This window comes from Seriola aureovittata, chromosome 12 (assembly GCF_021018895.1).
Source record: "Seriola aureovittata isolate HTS-2021-v1 ecotype China chromosome 12, ASM2101889v1, whole genome shotgun sequence".
In the NCBI taxonomy this organism is placed as follows: Eukaryota; Metazoa; Chordata; class Actinopteri; order Carangiformes; family Carangidae; genus Seriola; species Seriola aureovittata.
This window is the reverse complement of record NC_079375.1, coordinates 17,292,457-17,317,425: the sequence shown is the minus strand read 5'-3', so window position 1 is coordinate 17,317,425 and position 24,969 is coordinate 17,292,457. Positions and strand designations below refer to the sequence as shown.

Sequence of the window (24,969 nt, the reverse complement as noted above, 5' to 3'; positions counted from 1 at the left end):
CTGGTTTCCTGTTTCCTGTGAAAAATACAGCCCCCCTCTCTTTCAAACACACTCATGTACTCCGCTGCTGATGACAGACCAAGCAGAGCAGGGCTGCGATCAGTCATTCCAAATACATTAGTTGAAGTGTTTGAACTGCTGGCTCAAGTATTTGGAAATGTATTCCATATAAATATCACACTGCCTGTTAGATTCAGTAAATGATACGGTGGCATGGTTTCTCATATTAGATTTTTCTCATGAAGACTTAATTGAGTATTTTAGTTTAATTTTTTAAATGGGTATCAGAGACAGAGACATTCTAGTGGTCAGCGTTCAGCCTTGAGAAATACATAAAGCTGCAGTATTTTGAGGGAGTCAATATGCTTTAAGGTGACATGAGCAGCTGTTTCCCGCATTCTTCACATCATTTAATTTGTTTTTATTTCATGTATACATATTCTCATTTCACATGCCAGGGAGGAAGATGTACAAGTGTCAAGGGACCACTGAAACAGCAATAACAGCAGTGTGTGCTCGTGTGTGAACGGCAGGCCCCCGTTTGCCAAAAATATGAAAATAACACCGTTTGTGACACACAACTTGCCGCCGCTGCACACCCCCCGCCAAGATACCTGAGCATCTTTCTCAACAGGGGTCAGCCACATCACTCTTAATGAGCAGAAATGTTTCTACCTTCCTGCGGTGGCTCTAGTTTGCCATGCTAAATGCTCAGTGACAGTGTGCACAGTTAATTGTCTTGGCACAAATTCACAGCCCCATTTCCCCATTTCCACTCTTTTATGGCTCTTTTATGTTGTGGCTTTTGCTGGTGCTGAAAAAGAAATTTTAACATACTTGCTTAGTGCATTTTCCACACAAGCTTGTTTTGTATCAGTTTTAGATGGCGGTTGTCATCTTGTTTGTACTTGATGTGTCAAACAGCAGCATGTTCGTTGGTTTTTATACAAATCAAAGCATCATTTCTTTCTAATCAGGCCTTTACATTTTATAGAGCCTTCACTCACTTTTCTGTCTTTTTTTTCACAAGAAAAAGAAAAGCACAATAACATTTCGTTCTTTTTTCTCATTTTTAGCTCATCATCCCCTCCCCCTTTCGTGCGGATTGGAATTCATTAGCAATCAAAGAGCCACTGACAAACGCCCAATCTTAATTACCCTTTCATTTGCATATTTGCATATTAATGACTGCAGACTTTGCTGTTTTTCTGCTGCAGTAGTGCCCCTCCCATCAACGTTGCACAGACTTAGCCACCCAACATACTGCAACACTATGTCTTTCTCAGAGCTCAAGGCCTCTCACTCTCACGCTGAAGTTGACAGACATTCAGAGGGAGACATGTCATCACATCCCCAGACATTAGCCAAACAGATGAATTACTCTGCTTGTAATTCAGAGGACTAATGTATCATAAGTGCTTTAGTTCACTTCCCTTGCCTCCTTTCAGTATTATGTATTAGTTCACTTGGTTGCAACATTGTACACACACCACTCAGCCAGGGTATATTCTCATATCTCCGTTTGGTAACATACTTCAGTTAGTAATTGTACCAGAGGTCCTCAGTGCTATGCAGTTAATATGCTGCCCCCGTCTGGTCAGACAAGTCTAAGACAGAGAAGTAATATTCCAGCAAATGAAGACACCATATTCAGATACTTCAATACATACCATTTATTGACAATTATGACTTTATAAAGACAAAGCCTTTGATGATTTTACCATAAAAAACATCTATATCTTTTAAAGCGTTACCGAAAGGAGAAAATACACAAAAAGAACAAAACAAAGGAGTGAAATGCCCTAATCCTGCAACTACACAGGATGCACTTCAATGGCAAATCCATGTCCTGTTGTTTACATTATAGCGAATACAAAGATATTACCATTTGTTTCAGCTGAGACTGCTCAGCGAGTCACGATGCAGCTTGCTAAAGAGTTTTGTTACAGATGGTACCGTCCAGAGCTGAATCTCTAGTTTCTTTTTCAAAGGCAGCTTCTGCCCCAGCATAGCTAATCTGAAGCTAATGATACTGGAACAAACTGAGGATGCTGTTTAAAGTTACTAAGAAACAACCCCAAGATACAGAGAGAGCAGAGGGTGCATTTAAGGTTGAAACCTTTTTTTTTGGCTATGACATGAGTGTCATGCTAAAATGTTTTAAACACTGTGCTTCACCTCAAGACATCTCAAAATGTAGAAATCAGTTATCGCAACAAATGCAAAACAATTCCTAAACTCAGTCATCTCTTGCTAACACAGATGAACATAACCTGACCTGTTCAGTAAAATAAACATTTCTCAATGTGTTTGCATATCACATATAAAAACAAATTCATACATGTATCTGCCTGTACACATGTACAGATGCTTAACCTTGATTGTAATAACTGGGATTGACACACTCGTGCTGTAAGCCTCAGAACACTTTGGAGAAATTCAGACAAGAAAATCAAAAAGCTGAACTAAAAGAGAGACATGTTAGAAAACTAAGCACAGCTATTATATTTGTTTTTAAATTCTTTTAAGAGATAAATCTTCCAGTTTGGATACAGTATATACAGTCTGTATGACTGCAGGGCATTGAGGTAAGGATGGACAAAAGCCTACTGGTATGTTAGTCTCCAAGGAGATTTAATGGCCCACAGTCCTGAACTGAACTTAACACAAATTACTAATAACTGATGTTCTCCATGTTGCCAACAAACATTCAGAGGAATTATGTTGTAATTGATTTAAGAGGAAATTTTCATGGATAACAGAATCCCAGAGGACTGACTCCAAAAAAGGTACAAGTTCTAAATAGAGTATCCTTCCCATCAACTGGCTTGAATGTCAGCAGTTGATTTGATAAGTGGAGCCTTTAGGGGTTCACCTGAGGGAGGATGTGGCAAACAAGATGTTTATGTGTTGGTGTACGGTCTTAGGCAGCAGCTTCTCTATGTTTTTATATACTGTGTGCGCGAGTGTCATCAGATTGTGTGTTCAGTCTGCAGTACGTGTGGGAGTGCTTGGTTGGTTCAGCCCCATGGTTTTGCAAAGCCAGCCAGCAAAATCTATCTCCTCCGCCTCAGACCGCTTGATAAACGTGTGATTCTGAAAAAAAACCCCACAAACGATCACATGGAAATTAGATACTAGATGTTAAAAACTTGTTTGTGCTACTGATTCTGACATGACACTGAGTATGAATATGACATTTTTCTTTTACAATATATAAGCACGTTTAACCTCAGTGCTGATTTGGCTGAAGTGTTTCTGCAACAGCTACTATTTGTGATCTAAATCTCTGATTTGTCAGATGTCAGTGTTCCCCGAGCCAAAAGAAAAAAGTGAACATTTAAATTTAAACTAAAGTGTTAGGCTAACTGAGGACACTTACCATCAACATTTTCAAGTCTGCCCTGTCTGCTGGATTTTTGATGAGACTGAAAATAACAGAAGGAGAAATCTTTCAGGGAGAGCTTTTCATCAAGTTGATCACAAAACATTGGATCACATGTTTATGATTACTAGTTAACTAAAACTCAAAAAAGAAGATGTGTTGTGTGTTAAGTGTATGTTACAAAGGACAGCTGAGCAATGTTGTCAGGCTAAAACGTTGTCTCACCACTTTGTCACAAAGTCCTGGAAATCAGAAGTGAATATACCATGTGGTAGTTTTGGGGGAGGCTGAAATATAAGAGAAAGTTGAATGAACATGATCATGTCACCAACAGCAGAGTGTGACACCTTACTGATTTAGCAAGGATGACAGCTAATACTACATGGAATCAGATGGGTAATTTTTAGCTGTTCTTAAATTCTCACCTCATTTACTATGTAGTCTAGGAGTTCAAAGATAGCCATTACCGCACCATGACCTGGAAAAGGTTGTTTCATATTCAACATTTCAAACAAGATTTATGTAAAAAAAACACACAGATTTTCTATTTTTCAGAGTGTGTTTGTGTTGCTCACCGCTGACGGGTCTACCCGGTGGCCTAGGTCTGGGTGAAGTGCTGTGTGTCTCCCCCTCACTACCATCCAATATGGGTCTTCCAAATATGGCCTCCAGTTCTTTAGCATCTGGAGGAGGGATGGGGAATCGTCCAATTGACAGCTCCACAAGGGACAAGCCCATACTCCATACATCTGACTGCACAGAATAGTGGGTTCCCTGCAGTCTCTCAGGCTACAAACATACAAACATAATTAACACATTACAAGGTCAAAAATTTATATCATATTAATAAATACAAGGAACTGTTTAAGCATTAAATGTCAGATATCAAATGACTAATATTTTGTTCTGGTGTTACATTTGTTTTGAGCTGTCTGTGAATTGGGCCATTCATAAAAACTAACATTAATAATTATAATATATATTTTAAGATTGAGGCACTGGTTGAAGTTAGGTTATTGATCGCTAGCTTAGTGGTCTAGACAATATGATAAAGGATTGAAACATTTGATTTGAAAAGGAGCCACAAACAAGTTAGACAAAGCAATATTGAGCAACTGAACTGAGTTCACCTTTTCATAGCACAATTCAGAGAAACCAACATACCGACATATAAGATCTTGTCCCAACAAAGGAATTGGCCATAGAGTCTATGAGCTGCCCGCTCACACCAAAGTCACACAACTTGATCTCACCACGTGAATTCACCAGTATGTTTGAAGGCTTAACATCTGTTAATAAAAAGGATATGTTATGAAAATGTCACCTTACTGGACATTTATAACAATTTGCAACTACATAAAACAATTATTGACATAAAGTTAAATTAATTATTTATATTTTATTTATCTTTAGCATGTGAAAAAATGTATCAACATGCAAAATTTCAGGCACATTGCTATTGTGCACTTTGCCTTACAGATGAATCTCCATTTTATGAAATACAAAATCAATAATCAACTTGATGAAAATTCGGATACCTCTATGCATGATTTGGTGTTTTTCTCTTAGGTAGGCAAGGCCTCTCAAAACCTGTTTTTTTTTTTTTTTTTTAAAAGGAGAGAAATTACTCAAGTCAATAACTGTAAATAACCTTAATGTGAAAACAACATTCAGAAACAAGCATGAAACCCATCCAGACCCATGGCGTGTGTCTGCATATTAAGTCCATGGTTTATATTGAGCTCAATATGGTAAAGTGAAAGAGTGATATGTGAATGAAAAGATCTTGACCATTTAAAGCCTTGATGAAAATCTTTATCTAAACAAAACAACTTTGACTAAACACTGTTTCATTAATGCTAATAAAATAATATCACATAATATAACAATACAGCTTATACTTACAGCAATGCTGACTTTGCCCAGAATCTCTTCAGGAATCCTTCTTGCTTCTTTTAGCACCTGGTCCAAAGATCCACCATCCTGGACAACAAAGGTAGACAACAAAGAATAAAATGGGTCATGAAATAAACTGCTAAAAGCACAAAATTTCAGAGGCACACATTCTTTCCCATTACTGTTATATGCACTTACATTGTGACACAGCTATAGAAAAGGTACAGTGGTTCTAAATCTATGGAATGTACAAACATGATACCAACACATATCTACAGAAAGGACAGGGAGGATCAATGCTCCCATTCAGTGTCATGATCCTTGAAATGGGAAAAAAAGAGGACAGCAGGACCTCATGTGCTTTAAGTTCAGTTACACAGTTTTCGTACCTGGTCTTCAGAAAGGGTATACGTTGATAAGCAAAAAACATTATGACCAGCATTGGCACTGTGACCAGTCTGCAGCTACACAGCGCCATATGCAGCAGGGTGTGATTCATTGTATCTTGTTGTGACATATTCCTCCCATAATCATCAATAACATTTTCCGTGACTTGTGCTACAGTAACCATTCTGTTGGTTAGGACCAGATGAGATAGCCTTTGTTATCCTGGTTCATGGTCTGTCCCTCCTCGGACCACTGTCGATAGAAACTCACCAACGGTAACAAGGACCACCCTACAAACTGTGCTGTCACAGGGATGCTCTGACCCAGTCATCTGGTCATAACGATTTGGCCCTTGTCAAAGTCACTCGGGTCGCTACACTACACTATTTCTCTAGCACTATTTCTTCTTCTGTTAATGGTCATAATGTTTTGTGTCATCGATGTATAAGAGTACAAGGACAATGGGGCAAAATAAGATAATTCCCATGTAGGGATGAATGGACAAATATGGCAATACATACTCTTAATATCAGCTTTTACAGCTACCCACACACACAGTCACCCCTCTCCAATTCTCTCACCATGTGTTCCATACAGATGCTGATCTCTCCATCGCTGTAAAAGGCTCCATAGAAGCCTACAATGTAGGGAGAGTTACACTCATGCAACACCTGAAGCTCTCGGATGATCTGGTTTCTGATAGCAGGTTTAATTTCTAGATGAATGAGCTGAACAGAAAAGAGAATTGAGACAGAAAATGCATTCAGAATTACTTTTCTGCACAACAACATTTGTTTCATTGCTTTCATGTCATTAAGCTGTCGTCTTTGTGGCTCACCTTTCTGGCCATGATTATTCCTGATGGTTTGTGGCACTCCTTGTTGACTACACCTCCATTGCCTGCACCCAGCTCACAGATTCGATGGAAGTCATCATCTTTCAACTCGCCAACCTTGGCCTTCTGGGTAAGGAAAGCTTCTAATCTTTTCTTCTGTTGTTCATCCAGGTCCAACTCTTCCAATATTTTCTTAAGTGCCTCTAAATTAGCCCTGAGAAAAAACATACAGCATAGGAATAATCCATCTTTCAGTTTGTGCACATCCTTATTCAGTATACAAGGTTAACAATTTGGTTAGTAGGATAACTTACTCAGATGAAACATCTGTGTTGATGGAGGTGGATAATCCATCGCCAGTGGGAGTAATGTTTAAGGGAACTGGTCTCTTTTTAGGAGGCATGTTAAATTGTGGATAAACTATGGGCTGGGGTTAAGTGACACCTTTCTCTACACGCTACAAATGATAATTTACTAAGACTACCTTCTCCAAGTAGAAGTTTCTGACTGCAGCTAAAGTAATGATATTAGTGACCAGCATCAAGTTTAATATCATATGCACTGGGCTTAGAGGTTAAATAGAAAGACGGTGTTATCGTGAGGATGCTTCCTGGACAGAGTGAACTTTGCGTTTCCTGTCAGTTGTCAGGTCGGACTGTTAGTTAGATATGACATATCTTGAGATTTAGGCTCAACACTTTACACGGGCTTGGTCTCAGACTCTGCTAAAACTACCCTTTTCTGATTCACAACACAATGAGGGAAGCTCCAAATTATTAAAAAAAAAAAAAAAGGATAGGATACTAATAATGCTGCCGTTAGCTAGTTGGCTAACGTTAAAATAACGGTTGCTAGATTAATTATTTTACGTTGGATGAGGATACGTAAGCACGATGACTAGTATTATGGTTACTGACCTAACGTGAAATAATTGAATTTTATATTTATCTACACTGAACTAGCTACAACGCAACGGCAAACAGAATATTTTCAGAACTAGAGCCATCACTAGCAGCTAGCTAACTTTATGTGCTAGCTGTTGCGTGATACCACCACATTTAACGCTAGCTGATAGTAAGCGACTCTTTTACTTTACTTCCGGCGCTGTTTCCCCACCCCGCTGTTTAAATTAGAAACACCAGCTCATTGGGGCTGTAGTCTCGGTCAGTTTATCCTTGCCCCTTCTTTCAGCTGGCAGGTGTTTGTGGTTGCTGCAGACAGACACCGGGTCCCAGTAAAAGCAGCAGAGGTGGGGGCCCAAGAGTATAGCACACTGCTCAGTGTAACTGTGGGGGACAATCTCGCGATATTTCAGACGTTGACAATCAGCTGACGGGATTATGTAATGACACTACTGCCAACAGCAGTTCTCACATATTGGACATGGATTGTTTGGTTTCTAAGCGTTTATTTTTACAATTATGAAACATTTTTTTGATATAAGCATAAACAAAAGGATGCTTTTACACTCAGTTGCCAGTTTATTAGGTAAGCCTAGGCTACATCTAGCTTAAACTAATTGCAGCAATCCCGTTATAATGTTCAGTTTTTGTTGCAACGGTTTTAGAGAGGTGTTGATCCAACTTTATGGTCATGTTGGATGCTGTAGTTTGTGGTGGACAAAGTAATAGAAACACCAGTCAGTGTGACACAATACAATGTAACAGCAATACAAACTTCAGCCTCCAAAATGACCATACACTTAAATTGGAACCACTCTTATTATAGCCTTCACAGAGTTAGTATTTATGGCAGGACCTGTAATAGACTATGTTAGTTTTAGCTAGGAAAGAAACTGGCAACTAAGAGTACATGTTCATAGACCCAGGCATGGTTGGATTCATTAGTTAGGCTCCCATTAGGTACAGCGCACACAGCACATTGTTCATGATATGTCTATACTAGTGTCAACTAGATTTTGACACACAGCTCATCTATTGGAATAAGAATAAGAATAACCACCATCTTCCATACACTGGTGACTGTATTAAAAGTAAAAAAGTCATTAAAATAACATTTTTAAATTTCAAATTACAAGACCATATCTTACAGCAAAAAATATGAGTCTACAAATCCTGAAACATCCCATTATTTAACCAACTTTAAATGTCAATCTAAGCCATCATTACCATATAGTTGTTATGTGCATATTCAACGGGCAGAAATGTCAAATTTAACTTTTCTTGTTCTGCACTTGTCACGTGTGGCATTACTTTACTTTCATTCAAGTAAGTGCAACAGTGCATGAAAAAAGCGACCAAAGCATGACAAAAAAATAAAAAAATAAATAGTGAAATTGTTGAAAAAAATGCAAATTAAAAAAGATTTCTTCAAAAATCCTGCCAACAAACAATAGGACCAGATACATACAAAACAACAATAAGTCTAATAACAAGTCTGATTTTTGATCAAGAGACTGAAGTAGTTGGAAGAAATGTAACCCAGCCACCTCTTTATGTATAAAACCAGTCATGTAAAGGCAACAAAAAACAACATAAATGATATAGCTTATTCTGTCCTGTTTGAAAACCCCGAACAACATTAATGTCTCACCCACACATCAAAACCCACAGAAACACTGTGTATTAATTGTAAAGGCTTTTGTCTGTGATCACTCAATTCTTGCTGTGTATTTTCTTTCAGCAGGGGGAGCTCTTGTTCATTTCTTTACAGCCTTCAGTTGTATCTGCCTTGACTGTAGCCCTTTCCGTTGGACAGCAGCAGGAGCTTTACGATAGAAACAGAGGCAAAAGAAACATAGAGGAGAACTGTTAAAGTGCACAGTATCACCAACATCTCTAACACTGCAGATGCAGCTGCAGACCTGCTCTTGATGCAACAACAGTTACAACATGCCAAATCCCCTTTATGTCATAAGATTTCATTGTATCAGTTAGAATTGTTTTCTAATACTTGGAAGAGTAGTAATGATCTTTATTTCTGTTAATCATAATTCACACATCCACATACACGATGGTGAGATGGTGACATACCCTCTGATAGGTTTGGCCTGGCTGATAAGGCTGGGAAGTTTGCCGTTTCTGGTGTCTGGCAGCAACATGCTAACAACAGCAGCCATGATGCTGATTGTGCCAAAAACAATGTATGGGAGCATCTTGCTGTAAACACCTGCAAACAGAAAAAAAAGGCAAATGAGTTTACTTGAGCTTTCCATATACAATCAGCCGATATTAGCTCGATTTGGGCTTTTTCCTGTGGTGACGAGTCAAAATATCTGATTTGTGAAAGAGGCCTATGAATCTGAGTCTTTAGTGAATGATACAGATAATAGAGTGCTCTGGTGCCATCAGTGCTATTAAAATACTGGTTAGTGCGTTCTATTCAAAAAGCAAAATGACATGTAAAGCACAATGATGACAGACTGTGTGCAGCAAAAAAAAAGAAAGATGCTGATCAAGCAAATATGTCAGGCTAATGCAAAATATGACAAAACCTCTTGAGTTTCTTTCTATATGGTAGGAGAGCTCTGTATCTGAGTGTAAAAAAATCTGTTACTAGTTTACTGATTGAGAAAATAAATGCAATCCCTCCTCTGACAGTGTCATACTAAATAGCTAGAGTATCTGTTTGAAGTTAAGTATATTCACTCCAGTGTATTCCTATAGTTTTTGATGCCTTTCCATTCGCTCTCTCAAAGTTTGGTTTAACCACTGCACACAAAAAAATACAACTGTACAAACAGAAAGAACTAAAAAAAACCCTTGCCTATGTAAATCACATAGGGACAAATGATGGTGCCTATTCGTGCAGCTGTGGAGGCGATCCCTAATCCCATGTTCCTGACCACAGTGGGGATCAGCTCGGTGAAGAACACGTAGATGAGACAGTAAGCACTAGACACACCCATCCTTCCCACCAAGGCCAAGACCTGCAGCATGACATGCATTTCTGAAAAAAACAAACAAACAAACAAACATGAAGAATAGAAGGCATATACAACTTTAAAAGTGCATAATGTCTTCTAATCCTTTCATAGATTCCCAGTTTAGTCAATGTTGTACTCTGTGTCTACAGTACAGACCCTCAGGAAGCAGCCTGATGATCAGAAGCGTGATGCCACAGAACATGAGTGTGGAGAAGAGGAGAGTGGGTCTTGGGACCCGGTTGACCAGCAGCCAAGAGGCTACATACACCATAATGTCAATGGCCGCAGAAATGAAGCAGTTGAGGTAGACATTTCCATTCAGGTTGCTTGTATTGAGAGAGAGACCATAGAAGACCATGGCGACAGACATCCTGCAGAAATACAAAATCAACACTGAATAAAGATGGAATACAGCGTGTTTAAATAATATATTGATCTTGAAGGTAGCACGAATCCAGTTTCCTCATAATAACACCATTTATTCAAGTGCTTCAAAGAAGCTACGGTTTAAATATGATTGAACACTGAAATTGAAATTTCTTTTAACATCTGAAAAACTGGTCATATTGTAGCCACAGCAGTATAAAACAAGCCAATGTTTTCATCAGATAACTTAACAAACACATATTTAAAAATGTTTTTAATACAAACTTTTCAGTTATGTGAAATAATGTCAAATTAATATAGTGTCAAGTTATAAAAACCATGCTTTATGTGATTAGTCACTGCAAACATTGTAGTTAACTGGATTAACACAACATTCTTCTCTGAACTGCACTTGTTATGATCGGCCATGTTTACAATATATTTAAAAGGCCTCCAAAATGTTTTTCTACTATCATGTTCACCAAGAAACAATAGGGAATTATTTTGTATAATATAAACTGTATATGCAACCATATTTAGGTTAAAAACAGAGTAAAGAAGAGTCCACATTACCATATAAAAACACCTAGCATTGTAATGTTCCTCATGTTACGGGTGCGTATCAGGTCCATGTAAGTGTATGTCTGCTCTTCTTCACCTTTATTTTGCTGAATCAGACATACATAAAAAGAAACACAACAGTCATATTTGGGGCATATCTTATATTGTAGCACAATAGCTTCCACATGAAGAGTGAATATTATAATAAAATATAAAATTATAATAAAATATATACCATGAGCTCCAAGCACTCTCCAGCCCTGAATATGACCTCAGGGACGGGGACTCTGTTCCTTTTCGCAGCATTGCGTATGACAAGCTCAGCCTCCTCCACACGACCTTTCTGCAAAAGCCAACGTGGAGACTCAGGAATCAGCCTGAACAGAGAGACGAACACAAGTTCAATGAAGAAATGAAAAAGTGCAGTTTACAACACAGGCATTGCACACCAGTAAAGAATTAATGCCATTAAAAAATGTAATGCTCCAAGGGGATGTATTTACATTTACTAATGCATGACAGTCAGAAGTCAGAACATGTAAACACTGTAAATTTACAGGAAGCACACAGTGTTAATGACCGAGATCAGTATGTGGTTTGGAGCTGGGCCATAAAACTCAAGCGAGAGGAAGATGCAGGAATGGGATGAGACAGACAACTTTAGTTCTGTAACAGCATGTGACTGCATAAAGATGGACACTCATCAGCTCTGAGAACTTGTAGACCAGCCCAGTCTAGCATAGATGCAAAGGCGCTTGCTATAACCAACCAGCAAGCTCTGTCAGTCACAGTCGTTTTGTTTTGACTTGCATTTCTAAAATTAAGTGAACAAATCTCACCCAAATACTGACCTGTGTAGAATTCATTTGACTGTACTGACAGCAATCGTATCTCTTTTTAACTGATTTTGACTGAACTTTGGTTTTACTACTTTCATGAGTTTCTGCAAAGTAGTGGTGGAACATTAATTAGAGCAATTCTTGGTTCTAAAAGATGTCAAGCAACTTAATAATCCATAAATGGAATTGAGAGCACAACACTATATTAAAGTTTTATTTGTATGTTTAGTAATATCTACAAAAAAGAAATCTGCATGTAACAGCTTAAACTTATACAGTAAGTCTGTAATATAGGCAGAGTTGTCTCTTTTTTTGCTATGATTGAGTTTGGTTAATTCGCAAATTGAATTAAAATCGACATAATTGATTAATACAATATCTTATGATGATCAAATAAAAGTACAAACTTGATACAATCCTCATCATCAGGAACATTCAGTTATACATCATCATACACAGCGCAGTTAAAACTCATAAAATGTGAATTTAGAGGAGGGCGCATGCATAAAAAGACCCTAGCATGACATGGGACAAACATGGACAGACAACAGGCCCCTGGGCACAAACTGCATAAAATGGCTACAAACCATGTGACTTTACAGTGCTCATTTTTTGTCTCTTTGTAGTTATTCAGTGTCTTTCTGTGATCATTTTGTGTCTCTTTGCAGTTGTTTTGCATGTCTTTGTGGTCATTTTGTGTCTCTTTGTAGTTGTTTATATAATATAATAACATTCATCAGACTTACCACCATGTTGGAATAAATAGGAAGCCGGGGATGGCAGTGGCAACCAGCAACATCCTCCAGCCTCGTATGAAGTAGGCAAAGAGCGGCAACAAGGCATAACCGATGCCAAAACCTAGACTGTGGCCCAGAAAAGTGTAGCTCACCCTGGCAGACTGGCTCAGCATCTCAGACCCTGACCAAGAGGAGGATCAAGAACATGGTGTTAATGAGAGACAACGAATAGGTTGAGTTCTTGATTTCTCCTCAGTCCTACTGGTATATACTGGTGTTTTCACTAAACACGGAAAATACTAACAACTGTTTGTAGCCAGGGCAGCAGAATGGTGCAGTGGATTTTTTCTCACCCAGCACGAGTGACACGATGTAATTGGATATCTGGCCTAGTCCTCTCAAACAGTTAAGGATACTGAACATGACCCAACTGACGGAGGTGGCCTGGATCAAGGTAGCAACTGTTTGCAAGACCATGGTGAAAAAAAACACCGGCTTTCTGCCAAACCTGTAAGACAAAGCACAAAAATATGAAAATAACATGGATGCGCAACATCAACATTAAACTTATCACTGACTTTTGTGAGTGAGCAGGACGACTACCTGGTGTAAGTGTCAGTAAAGTGGTGGTATTAGTCCTTAAAGGAATCATAAAGGAGCCATTCAGTCTATTCTGTCTGATTCTCAGTAACCCACTCCCTGACTGCGGTGTTTTGTTGGATATGAAAGTGTAACCTTGGCTTTCTCTGCTTTTATAGTCTTTTGTTTAAATGGCAAATCACTATTTATATTTATAGTCAATGGTGTCCTGCTGACGAGATTACTGTAAACTTTCTGAGAAACACTGCATCATCTGTTTGTTTATTCCCTGAAGCACATGAGCGCCCAGGCTGTGTGCCTCTCTCTCTCTCTCTCTCTCTCACCTCCTGTTGCTCTCTGCAGGTATTTCTGCCTCCAGAGCTGTAGAGTCTGGATGTGTGACTGCGAAACGCCTACCGCCCCCATCATCCTGCTCAACACCTTCTTCTACCACAATTATTATGATGATGATGACGATTATTATTATTATTGTTGGTAGTAGCAGTATTAGTATTATCATCATCATCATCATTATTGTTGCTGTTACTGTCACTGTTATGTCCTTCCCCCTGCTCTCTCTCTCTCTGTCCGTCTCTCTCAACCCAACCGGTCGAGGCAGACGGCCACACACTCCGTCTCTGCTTCTGCTCGAGGTTTCTGCCTCTTCAAAGAAATTTTTTTCTTTGCCACTGTCGCCAAGTGCTTTCTCGTGGTGGGAATTGTTGGGTCTCTGTAATCAACGGTCTTGACCAGCTATATATGAAAAGTGCCTTGAGATAACTTCTGCTATCATTTGGCGCTATATGAATAAAAAAGTGACTTTTAAAAGCCCTGAGCTGAGACATGTTGGTGAAATAGATAGAAGATCCTTCCATTTAGTCAACAGGTGGTTATTTTCACTCTTACTTAACCTCCTAAGACCCGAACTCTTGCATGGCGTGCATTTTTAATTTCTCTTTGCTATTTAGGCTGATTGGGACCTGAGAAAAATGATGTCCACATATGAGGACATTAGTTTTAAATTTCGATTACTGAGTGGCAGTATAATATCCTCATATGTGGTCACCAGGCCCTTGTTGAGAAAAAGTTAGTATTGTGGTCTAGAGAACCCAAAATGTGAGGTCCATATATGTGGACGCCAGGTCCTAGGAAGTTAAATGAGAAACAGTTTTAGTATTAACTAATCTTTGATAATCCAACTTTTATAGAATGATAATAATAAGAATAATCTAATGGAACATTTCAACCATTCATTTTCTGACTCTTAACAGTAAAATAGGAAAATAAATTTGAATCATTTTTATGGGTAAATGACTAGATGTGTGTTTTTATTTATGGATGATGGAAGGATGTAACAGAAATTTATTTTTCACACCTTCTTCCTGAAACACATCATATATCAAACAGCTCCCTGGACTTCATGGTATTATGAGCATCAAATCCTGATTGTGTCTGTCTGTTGAGGACCTGATAGATGAGCTCACCTTGAAGCAGTTTGATTCACCTAGAGGTTCATCATGAAAGAGCAGCTAAGATAAAATGTATGGTGCTTGGATTTTATATTTATTTTATAATATATTTTTAGAATTTTCTTTATATTTATATCATGAATTTATAATTTAAGGATTTTTTCCATGCAAATTAACTTATGATAATAATGATAATGATAACATTAATAATAATCCCACACAACAGGATTTACCTGTCTGAGAGGTGACCACTGATAAAGGATCCAATCAGGACTCCCACAAAGAATGAGGAAGTGGAGAAAGGGACCTTCCATGCATTGTCACACACCAGATCCCACTGCGGTTCACAGGAGAGAGGACAGTAGTTCAGGTTACTGCGAGACAAATATCTGAGAAATCTGAGGATAGAATAAAATATGATCTAAAGTAATAAAATCTAAAATAAATAAAAAAACAGAGTTTCAGCCGTGATCATGAGCTGTCAGGAAGACAAAGCAGATATCTGTACATGTTGTTGACAAAATTAAAGAAATAGTACAACACAAGTCAACTTCATATTGCGTCTCTGATCAGAGCTGATTGGACATAATAAACAAAGGTTAACAGTTATTAAACATTCATAAATATAAAAATGGAAATGTGGATACCTCAGACACAATGGTCGCGGTGTATCTCTCAGTGCTGTAGACCCAGCCATCCAGACATTGCTCTGTCTCATTACTGAGTAACACTGTCTCCGACCAGTTTCCATCCACTTTGTATCGTGAACAGCTGTCAGGTCCAATCCAGCTGCTCCGCTCGCGGAAGGGAAGCTCCACATCTGTGCCGTTGCGCGAGGAGCTGATCGATACTTTGCAGTGGTGCTCAGGTGTATCCGAAACAAAAACCGCGAGTACTCCCATGTAGCCACATGGAATTGCACTTAAACTGAACAGAACAATTATTAGGATTTGAAAAGGGCCGTAGTCGCCCAGAAAAGACGTAATTTCATCGAAGTCTTTGATTTTTCCACCCATTTTTGATTGACCGCAATAAGCCTGGTGACGCGCAACTAAATCCACACCAGGAATGCTGCGAACGGCCTCCTGCAAGTTAAGACTCCGTGCTGCGGGACTCACAAAACTGGTTTCAGAAATGTCACTGCATAAGAGTTATCTATAAACTTTCACCACCTTCCTATAAAACAAAGTTGTAAACTGACAGGTGAACTGTTCGTCTATCAGTCAGTGAGTAGTGTTGAATCTTACCCCAGACGGTTTACACAGTCTGCAAAACCAAGGACATCTGATCACAAGCTGTTTGAAAATATTATGTCAGTTGGTTGTTCAGATAAGCCTACACAATGAAATGGTCTTCCCAGAGGAGAAAATGATACCTGTGTAAAATAGCAGCTACTTTTAATGCAGGCCTGCTGCCCCCCATGCAGGCTACAGAATATCCTCTTATTTACAATAAAAGGAAGCTGAGTTCAGTTTAACTGCAGCAATATACAGTGTGTTCAGTAACAAAGGTTGAATATCTCTCGTTTCCCTTTATGTAAATGATTACTGGGTTATTGTTACAAAGGCCACAGTTTTTTAAAATTTTTTTTTTACTTGAGGCTTGTGTATTATGCAAATAAACACCCTGTGTGTGTGTCTGTGTAGAGCTTCTTTCTGTCTGGTTTTTCGTTTTTGTTATAACACGCCCATAAAATAAAATGTCAAACTCCATCCAATGACAAAGACGATGAGATGAGGTCAAAAGAAAAGGAAAAGCCAGTAAGTGTGTTTGAGATTACAGTAGTTGTGTATCCAACCACCACAAGATGGTGCAACACAGTGTATCTTATATTTAAATGTAGTGATTAAAGCAATGGTAGAATAAATATTCTATAACTTTACTTGACTAAAGAAGATATCAATACCACAATATTAAAATAATGATGGTTAATGGAAGAGGAAGTTCTAACACAGATTCATTTATTTTTTGACATTTCTCTAATCTTTGCTTTTTGGGGGTGAAATAATAATTCTATCTCTTTGAGCCTCAAACAGTTACTTATATAAAACCATGAAAGAAGTTTAGAGAGGAAATGTGTCTTTGGTGGAACTGAAAGAGATTTGAAGCGTAACGAAGGGGCCCCAAGCAGACGCCAAAGCCTAAAAGGTTGAGAACAACTGCCAGATAAATGTAATGGAGTAAAAAGGACAACACCTGCCTCCGAAGTGTAGTGGGCTAGTGTAAAAAACATAAAATGGAAATACTCAAAATACCTAAAATCTCTACTTAAGTACATCTGAAACTGTTACATTCCGCCACTCAAAGTATCTTTCACTGACACACCAGATAAAACGGTGTGACATGAAAAGACCTAATGTGACCTTTGATCACGTTAAAAATTTAATTTCTGGAATGCATCTTAAACAAGATACATCACATCGCAGCTCTGTTCATCCACAGTGACCCCTCGCCTCCTGAACGCCACATCTTTGGCCAGTGCTGTAACCATAGCAACACCTCTGCGGCCAGTGCATGGAAATGCCCTCTGAACCATGGAGAGGTGACCTTTGGCCTGAGGGTCATCAAATGGGGTCAGGGGGTCAGCTCTTGCTAGAAGACAGTGAGAGCACTTCACTGATTGGCTATCATTTGCCCTTTCCATACCCTCATCTATATAATTGGCGTATTGACCAACTGGCCCTTTTGCACATTGTTAGCAGCACCTTATCTCGTTTACATAGGAGAAACTGTAGCGTGGAAGCTGCCGTTTCTGATATTTATGTGCCTGTTAATTATTTTAAAGGCAAACCTGAAAACCTCACACATTTTCTCCATCTCGCCTCCACTCCTAATGCTTCTGAATCATAACAGTGAAGAGGAAGTAAATCAACAGATGAGAGACTTTTAAGATTATGTCCATGGCACTTAGATGGTCAAGCAAGCTGCTGGGTAACGATGGGGGAAACCCCTACATCCATGAAGAGCAGTCCGGCCTGGCCTCACCCCAGCCCTCCTCTCTTCTCCTCTCCCTCCTGATGATCTATGCCTCCCAGGCCCATCACTTGTCAATATCTCTACATTAATTTGAGAGACTGCATGGCAGCGGGAGACACTGTGTGGGGGCAGGGCCCTCTTAGCAGGTATGGAGGGGGGCATGGAGGGGGAGTAGTGGCACATGGGAGACAAGGACATAAGAAGGAGAGAGGCAGGCGGAGGAGGAGAAACGAGAGGAAAATGAGGAAATGGAAGCGGGATGAAGGATGGGAGAGCTGAGCGTGGGTGAGAAACAGAAGGACTGGACAAAGAGGCTGTGTTTTGCCCATTAACCATTCTTATACATGACTTCCCTTAAATATCAAAAGCCCCCTCCATTTGTCCAAATGAGTCCTGAAGTCAGCAGGAATCCGTAATGATAATGGTTGTTTGAGAGCTGAGCCCCAATGCGAGGAACATCCATCACTCGCTGCCATCAAACCTCCAAACCTCTGCGAGGAGAGAGTGGAGCACAGCTGTGATTCATGACAGGAAAAGTGCCGTGGTTTTATTTCGATTCAAACACATCATGCGCCTGCACCTACATTGACTCCTGACTCCTTCTCCGCAGGCGTTAACCCCACCTGCTGTAGTAAAAGACTTCCGGTATATGTGAGCTGACAGTAAAAGTGATGGCTTGTTCAATAACCATCTTCTCTTCTATTACCCTGACATCCGTCCTTTGGGCTCTGTGGTATTTTCAAGGACTGAGTGACCCTTCACCTCTCACCCCTCAACTCTGACCCCATCGTGCGCGGTCCAGATTACACCGGGGAGCGGCAAACCTTGTAACGTCATGACCTTGTTTCAGGTGACACAGAAATATATACACACGGTGTGATCCTTCTGTGTCAAGTGATTTCATCAGCTCAGCCCTGATAGTTGCTTTTTAAAATCATTTTCTCTCGGTATAAATTTTTCAGACTCTAATTACCACTGTTCTTGGCTGTAAGGAGGCCTGAGGGACTGTTTGTCATCATCTTATTAATTCAACTGTAGCTTATATAATCTTGCTATTTAATGCTCCAAACATAGAATATTCCCTAATGACACACACATTGTTGGATGCAACACGTTTGTCTTTTTGCAGCAATAAAATTTAGAGAAAACTCCAGTGAAGATCGAGGTCAGCTTTCTTTCTTTTCCGCTTTTGCTTGCTTTCAAATTTGTCACCTATTTCTAATAGACTTATTGCAGAACATTTGAAAAGGCTTTAGGGTGAGTATTGAGTGCGGCTTGCTTCAGTGAATATTTCAGCCTAGAGGAATTCTTTGAAGTAATGGTCTGCTAAGTAACTTCACTGCATTGAGCTCAATAGTTCCTCCACACTACTTACAGAAATGATTTTTCTTTTTCATGCCGCCATGGCTGAAAAATTGTCTGTACCATGCTTATTTGAAATTGAGAAATATTTGCAGCATTCAGGAAATGCACAGGTGTATACGTGCATGTGTGTGTGTGTGCGTGTGTGTGTGTGTGTGTGTGTGTGTGTGCGTGTGTGTGTAGCAGGAAGGACTTCCAGATTTTCCAGCTCTCCTGTAATCTAATGGGTTATTTGTCATCTGCAGAGTAAAGGATTTTTAAAAGTCAAGCCAGGACCGACTCCCTCCCTATCCTTTCCCTCACCCTCCCTCTCTTTCCCACTACCCCCCTGACACTCGCAATGGGAGATCGATAGGTTATTGATCAACTCTCTCTATCGCCAACCCACCAGACTAATCACCTTAACACCAGCCCAACTCTCTCTCTCTCTCTCTCTCTCTCTCTCTCTCTCTCCCCTCTCCTTCTTCTTCCCTGTTGCTCTCTGTTTCTGTCTCTCGCTCTGTTGCTCTGTCTCACACTCATTTGTAGAGTAAACAGCGCTTTTTCTCCATTTGGAGCTCAAAGCCGTGGTGATGAGTGTTTTCCCCTTTGAAGTAAACACACACAGAACCTTTAAATTATCCCGATATTAAATTCACATCTTTGTATCTCCTTTTCCATTTGCCAATAATTGCCAAACCGAATCCATGTAGCTGTGTGTTTGGATAAAACAAGAAAATTTACCATTGTGGCAAGTGCTCTTCATCTAGCTCTCATTTCTCTCACTCCTCGTCTCCTCCGCTCCCCTGCTTCCATCCCTCTCTGTCTGTCTTTGTTCGAGGGCAAAATCGATGGAGTGTATGAAACCAGCATATTTCTCTGCCTCCTGCTGGAGGAGACCTGAGGGAAGCAGACACGGAGAAGGTGGTTTAGAGTAAAATAGTGCATTTCTGTTTGTCTTTTGAACACCTTTTTTTGGATTATAGTCAATCTTTTAAGCACCGGAAGCTCATGGTAAACATTGCTGAAACTTCCAGAACAAAAATCTGACATATTTTCAAGTTAGAGTATTTTCTATCTGCCATGTCCACTTCACGAGTAACCGTGGCATTCCCTGATACAGATAGGTCAAAGTTAGTATTATATTTTTGAATGGAGGACAACAATGCACAACATATAACATCCTCTGTCCTTAGACCCTTTATTCAGATGGGGAAAAAACTCAACACTCACTCACACAAATCTTTTTTTTCTGTCAAATTAATCATCTGAAGTAGCTTTAAAGAAAGCTGTTTTTAAAAAAAAATCTCATCTTGAATTATACAGTTGAATAATTCAACAGCTCAGCAATACATTTGTACAAAGAGTAGGAAACTGTTCTGTTCCTTTCTGTTCAGGAACAACAAAGTCCACAGAGGTTGGGTTGTTTTTTTTGTTTGTTTTTTTTTGGGCCAAGTGAATGAAATCCAATGCATCCCTTTTGGGTACAGGCAGCATAAGGTGACTAATAATCTGTTGCTTTGCCTCTGTATGGTGAAGATAAGAGTTTCCCCCTTATTCGCCTCCAACTGCACTGAATGATGTGATGAAAAGCAGATAATCCCTGGAGGAGAAGCACAGTGACCTATGACCTTTGGATATAAAATGCTTGAAGATGATGATGTTCTCAATATGAAGTGGTTGAAATGACCAGTGTGGGAAACTATCCTGGAATTTGTGATCCATTTATAACGGAAACAGAAGATTTAAACTGCTGAAAATAAAGGAATATTTCACATACTTTAATCCCCTTCATAGCTTTGAAAACACATATTCACCACCCCTGTACTTACAGACGCACACACAGTGTACTCAACTACAGAGACAATATGGCTGTGTGAAAAACCAAGTACACACACACACACACACACACACACACAGACACACACACACACACACACACAGACACACACACACACACACACAACACACACACACACACACACACACACACACACACACACACACACACACACACACACACACACACACACACACACACACACACACACACACACACACACACACACACACACACACACACACACACACACACCTCACAGGAGAATTGATTGACTATTCTGTCTCAATACATCTCTCCTTCTGTTTCTTAGCAACCGGTGCCTGAGAGGATATGGATGCTGGAGAAGTTGTACTACTGTGCATTTTCAGTTGATAAAGAGATATGATTAACGAAAATGTCACCATTACCGCTCTATGTGGTGAAATACTGGAGAAATGATTCACAAACACAAGAAGAAACACGCTCTTTGGATCTTGTTCACATCTTAAACTCGAATGAATAAATTCTTGACTTAAAATACTCCACAGCTGCAGGAAAGTTATAATCAATGAGGAGAATATCACAGTTTGTTTTTTTCAGTTCTGTGCGAATTGAGCGAGTGGATTAAGTTGTTGAGTTGTTTTAATCAATATGATTTTTTTTATTCATAAAACATAAAAACAAACTTCTTTTGTGTTGGTAAAAACATCAATCTTTGCTACAAGAATTATTTTTTATATTCAGTTTTATTCTTTCATAATCACAGACAAGGACATCCTACTTATATTTTCCGCATGTACAGTATAATGTGACACAGCAGAGTCACAGAATTTCTTATTAGATTTTTACTGCTGGCTGACCTGTTTTCTTTTTTCTTTCTTATTCTAAAAGAAAGATGATAATAGACTGACTTTATTTTTTCTGAACTTTGAATTCATTTCTAAACTTTTTAGACTGTGTTATTCACCCACACACAAATGAACTAAATCCAGTTAACTACTACTGCAATATAAGCAGCGTGGAGAAAATATCCCCCCTACCGCAATGTAAATGTTCAATACAAAATTCAGACGCTGCTTCGTGAATCCATAATATATTTTGTATATTTTGAGATTAAATTGCCTTTGTGATTGTGTGTTTCTTGCAGTAAAAAACTTTCAGTGTGTTCTCTATTAAAACAAAGGGTCTGATGTCTGATGTGCTGTATGAGCTTCACGTCATAAAACAGCTACACTACTCTTTATTTCACATATACATAAAAATACTCTAACGACTGACGGCATTTATCCAATACTTAGGTTATGTTTTAATCAAATTTAACTAAAAGAAATGTCACTCTGTTGTTCACCACTGCGTGTGTGAAAGAGGGGAAAACACCTGATAAAAAATGATCAATGTGACAATCAACGATGTGGAAAAATACAATTTCTTTTTACAAATTCTTTTATTGATATATTATACAGATTCATACAAAGGTACGGAAAGCTAAGTTCAGTGTGCAGGAAAGGTGGATCTATTTGTCTTTGTCCTAATATTGTAAATCTCTGAATTATTGTCTCTGCATGTCAGCATTATGTTTTCTAGCCAACAGGTATAGCTTTTGTTTTTTTTTGCATTTCAGGACCTTTTTTTGTAGCTGTGGTTCGGTCATCTCACAGGAAAAAAAAAAAGTGTTATCAATATTTGTTTTTCTTTTTGTAAAACAGTAAAACACAATCAGCTCCATATGTTACTGTGTTAGCTATAGACTATAGGTTGACTTTTTGTGGGTTAAACCACCTCTTAATTTTAACGCCGGCTACTGTGTTTGCACACACTGTAAATAAGCTGCAGTGGCCCTGATGATGCAGACTGTGCACTTCAGCACATTTTGACAAAAGGATAGGGAGGAAACATCTTTAGTGCTTTTGCTGGTGCACAAGATTTTCTATGCTCTGTTCCTCTTTGTTTTTTTTCTGCAGTAGGTTTCCATATTCAAAAAGCCATAACTCATCAGGCTTTCTCTGTGACTTGCCTGTAGGATGGATTTTTAGTTTTTAGAGATGGCTGCAAAATATGGAAAGAAATCACAAACATTTCTTGAATGATAAGGAAATTACAAATAGAATTTAAGAATTGAATGTACAGTTGAATTGTTATAGCCTATGTAACAATCGAAATTCATTTCAAGTCAAACCCACATTCAGATTTTCAAGCTCTGCATGAGCCCAGAGAAACAATATTATAGTAACAGCGCTCTGAATTCGACCCTGTCTCCTAAAAACTGCGTTAATATACAAACGGTTTTGCCCAAAATGTTTTTAACACACACACACACACACACACACACACACACACACACACACACACACACACTGTTTTCAATAAATCCTGACACTGACACAAAAGCTATAAACCAGTTGAATGCGGTGATTGCTGCTTCGTGTTTTTGGCCTTGGACAGAAACACAGTTTGATCTCATAGTCAAACCGCCGTGAAAAAAGATGATACAATATATTCCAATTTAATAATATTTTTTTTTCGATTAAATAAATTAGTAGAATATTTTATTTGCTTGATCATAATCGAAAAAAACCTATTGCTTGTGAACCACATCAATGTAAGGTTAAATTACAAGCGGGAGCGTCCATCATTATTAACCCCAGCGAAAGCAGGAGGAGCCACATTTTAATGGCCTTTTGCTCAATAGATAATAAAACAACACGGCTGACATTTATTTTTCAACATATTTCTGGTGTCAGTCATTCATGTGCTACAGGTCAAAGCGTAACCACTGAAACGATCCCACACAAATGCCTCTGTGTTTAGGAAACAGCGCCGAGTGAGCATGAAGTGATCGATGATCAATATATCGAACGCGCCGATCAATTTCTGAACTTTAGAGGAAACAGCTTAACCACGGAGCTTTATGATATCCGGAAATAACAGTTGGTGTGGACTGGATTCTCCTCTTTAATTTATGGGATGTACTCCACTAAAATGATGTTTGGTCCGCGAGGCTCCTCAAAATATATATTTGTGATTAAAATCTGGCGAATAAAAGTAGAAAAGCTGAAGCAAAAAAGCTTCGGCTAAGTTTCTATGTTGTAGGTGTGTTTTGTGTAGGAGGAGAGGAGGCCTGTAGCTCACAGAGGGTTAAACACATAAAAACGTGTGTGTGTGTGTGTGTGTGTGTGTGTCCTGTCTTGTCACTCATGTTGTTATTTAATTCCAAGAAAATGTTAAAAAAAAAAACCTTAAATAGGAACCTATAGGCCTACTAAGGTTTAAATTCATGTATTCATGTGTTCACAAAATAAATTAATTAAACGTATTGACTAGCCTTTTAAATTCTCTATTTAGTTTTTGTTATTCCATAGACTCTCTCTCTCTCTCTCTCTGAGCATATGACGCTTTGTTCATGTTCAATAAACAAACTTAATAAACGGATGGAAATAACTGATATCTTTCTTTTCGATTGATCATTACTCCATTTGTCCTGTGCAGCACACTAAATCACCAAGAACCCATAAAAATCCATTAAAATTAAAAAGGCACAAAAACTACTGACGCAACAAAATGACACAACTGTTTTAAAGCCTCTCAGACCTCAAAACACACACACACACACACACACACACACACACACACCGACCTGCTGCTCGAGCTGACCGAGTGTCCATTTGTTTCTGTGAGTGAACAGATTAGACGGCTGAGTATCCTCTGACTACCTGCAAAATAAATGACAACAAATTGGGTTTAATATTTAATAAAAAAGTATAGGACTATTATTATTATTACCATAATTATGATTATTGTTATTATTATTATTATCATTATTATTATTGTTAGGCCTATTATTATTATTTGTAATAACAATGTTAAAAAGTTACACTTTAGTTACTTAACGG

The 24,969-nt window shown here is 38.8% G+C and overlaps 2 protein-coding genes across 2 annotated transcripts; both read right to left on the bottom strand.

Moving 5' to 3' along the window:
* Positions 1-1,658: 1,658 nt before the first annotated feature.
* map2k2b (mitogen-activated protein kinase kinase 2b) lies at positions 1,659-7,777 on the bottom strand. The gene is made up of 11 exons (XM_056392219.1): positions 6,818-7,777; positions 6,507-6,717; positions 6,250-6,396; positions 5,291-5,368; positions 4,924-4,975; positions 4,550-4,674; positions 3,961-4,174; positions 3,811-3,863; positions 3,611-3,672; positions 3,383-3,428; positions 1,659-3,096 (listed from the first exon to the last, which is right to left on the bottom strand). Exons 1-11 carry the CDS (start codon positions 6,904-6,906, stop codon positions 2,986-2,988), a joined length of 1,188 nt encoding a protein of 395 aa, XP_056248194.1. The 5' UTR covers positions 6,907-7,777; the 3' UTR covers positions 1,659-2,985.
* A 123-nt stretch (positions 7,778-7,900) lies between these two features.
* Positions 7,901-17,406, bottom strand: LOC130178395 (organic cation/carnitine transporter 2-like). Its single transcript, XM_056390548.1, has 10 exons — positions 15,588-17,406; positions 15,174-15,277; positions 13,246-13,400; positions 12,902-13,073; positions 11,552-11,693; positions 11,329-11,423; positions 10,546-10,760; positions 10,230-10,412; positions 9,497-9,632; positions 7,901-9,230 (listed from the first exon to the last, which is right to left on the bottom strand). The coding sequence occupies exons 1-10, from the start codon at positions 15,954-15,956 to the stop codon at positions 9,143-9,145; spliced, it is 1,659 nt and encodes a 552-aa protein (XP_056246523.1). The 5' UTR covers positions 15,957-17,406; the 3' UTR covers positions 7,901-9,142.
* Positions 17,407-24,969: the final 7,563 nt, after the last annotated feature.

Bases quoted from the DNA above. Each gene is read 5' to 3' on its own strand.
- map2k2b (XM_056392219.1), bottom strand. From the start codon at position 6,906: ATGCCTCCTAAAAAGAGACCAGTTCCCTTAAACATTACTCCCACTGGC. The intron at 6,397-6,506 runs GTGAGCCACAAA...TTTTCTGTTCAG, and splicing joins GAATAATCATGGCCAGAAAG to CTCATTCATCTAGAAATTAA. The intron at 4,976-5,290 runs GTAAGTATAAGC...AAAAAAAAACAG, and splicing joins TGGGCAAAGTCAGCATTGCT to GTTTTGAGAGGCCTTGCCTA.
- LOC130178395 (XM_056390548.1), bottom strand. From the start codon at position 15,956: ATGGGTGGAAAAATCAAAGACTTCGATGAAATTACGTCTTTTCTGGGC. The intron at 15,278-15,587 runs GTATCCACATTT...TGTGAACCGCAG, and splicing joins CCGCGACCATTGTGTCTGAG to TGGGATCTGGTGTGTGACAA. The intron at 11,694-12,901 runs GTAAGTCTGATG...CTCTCTGTTCAG, and splicing joins CTATTTATTCCAACATGGTG to GCTGATTCCTGAGTCTCCAC.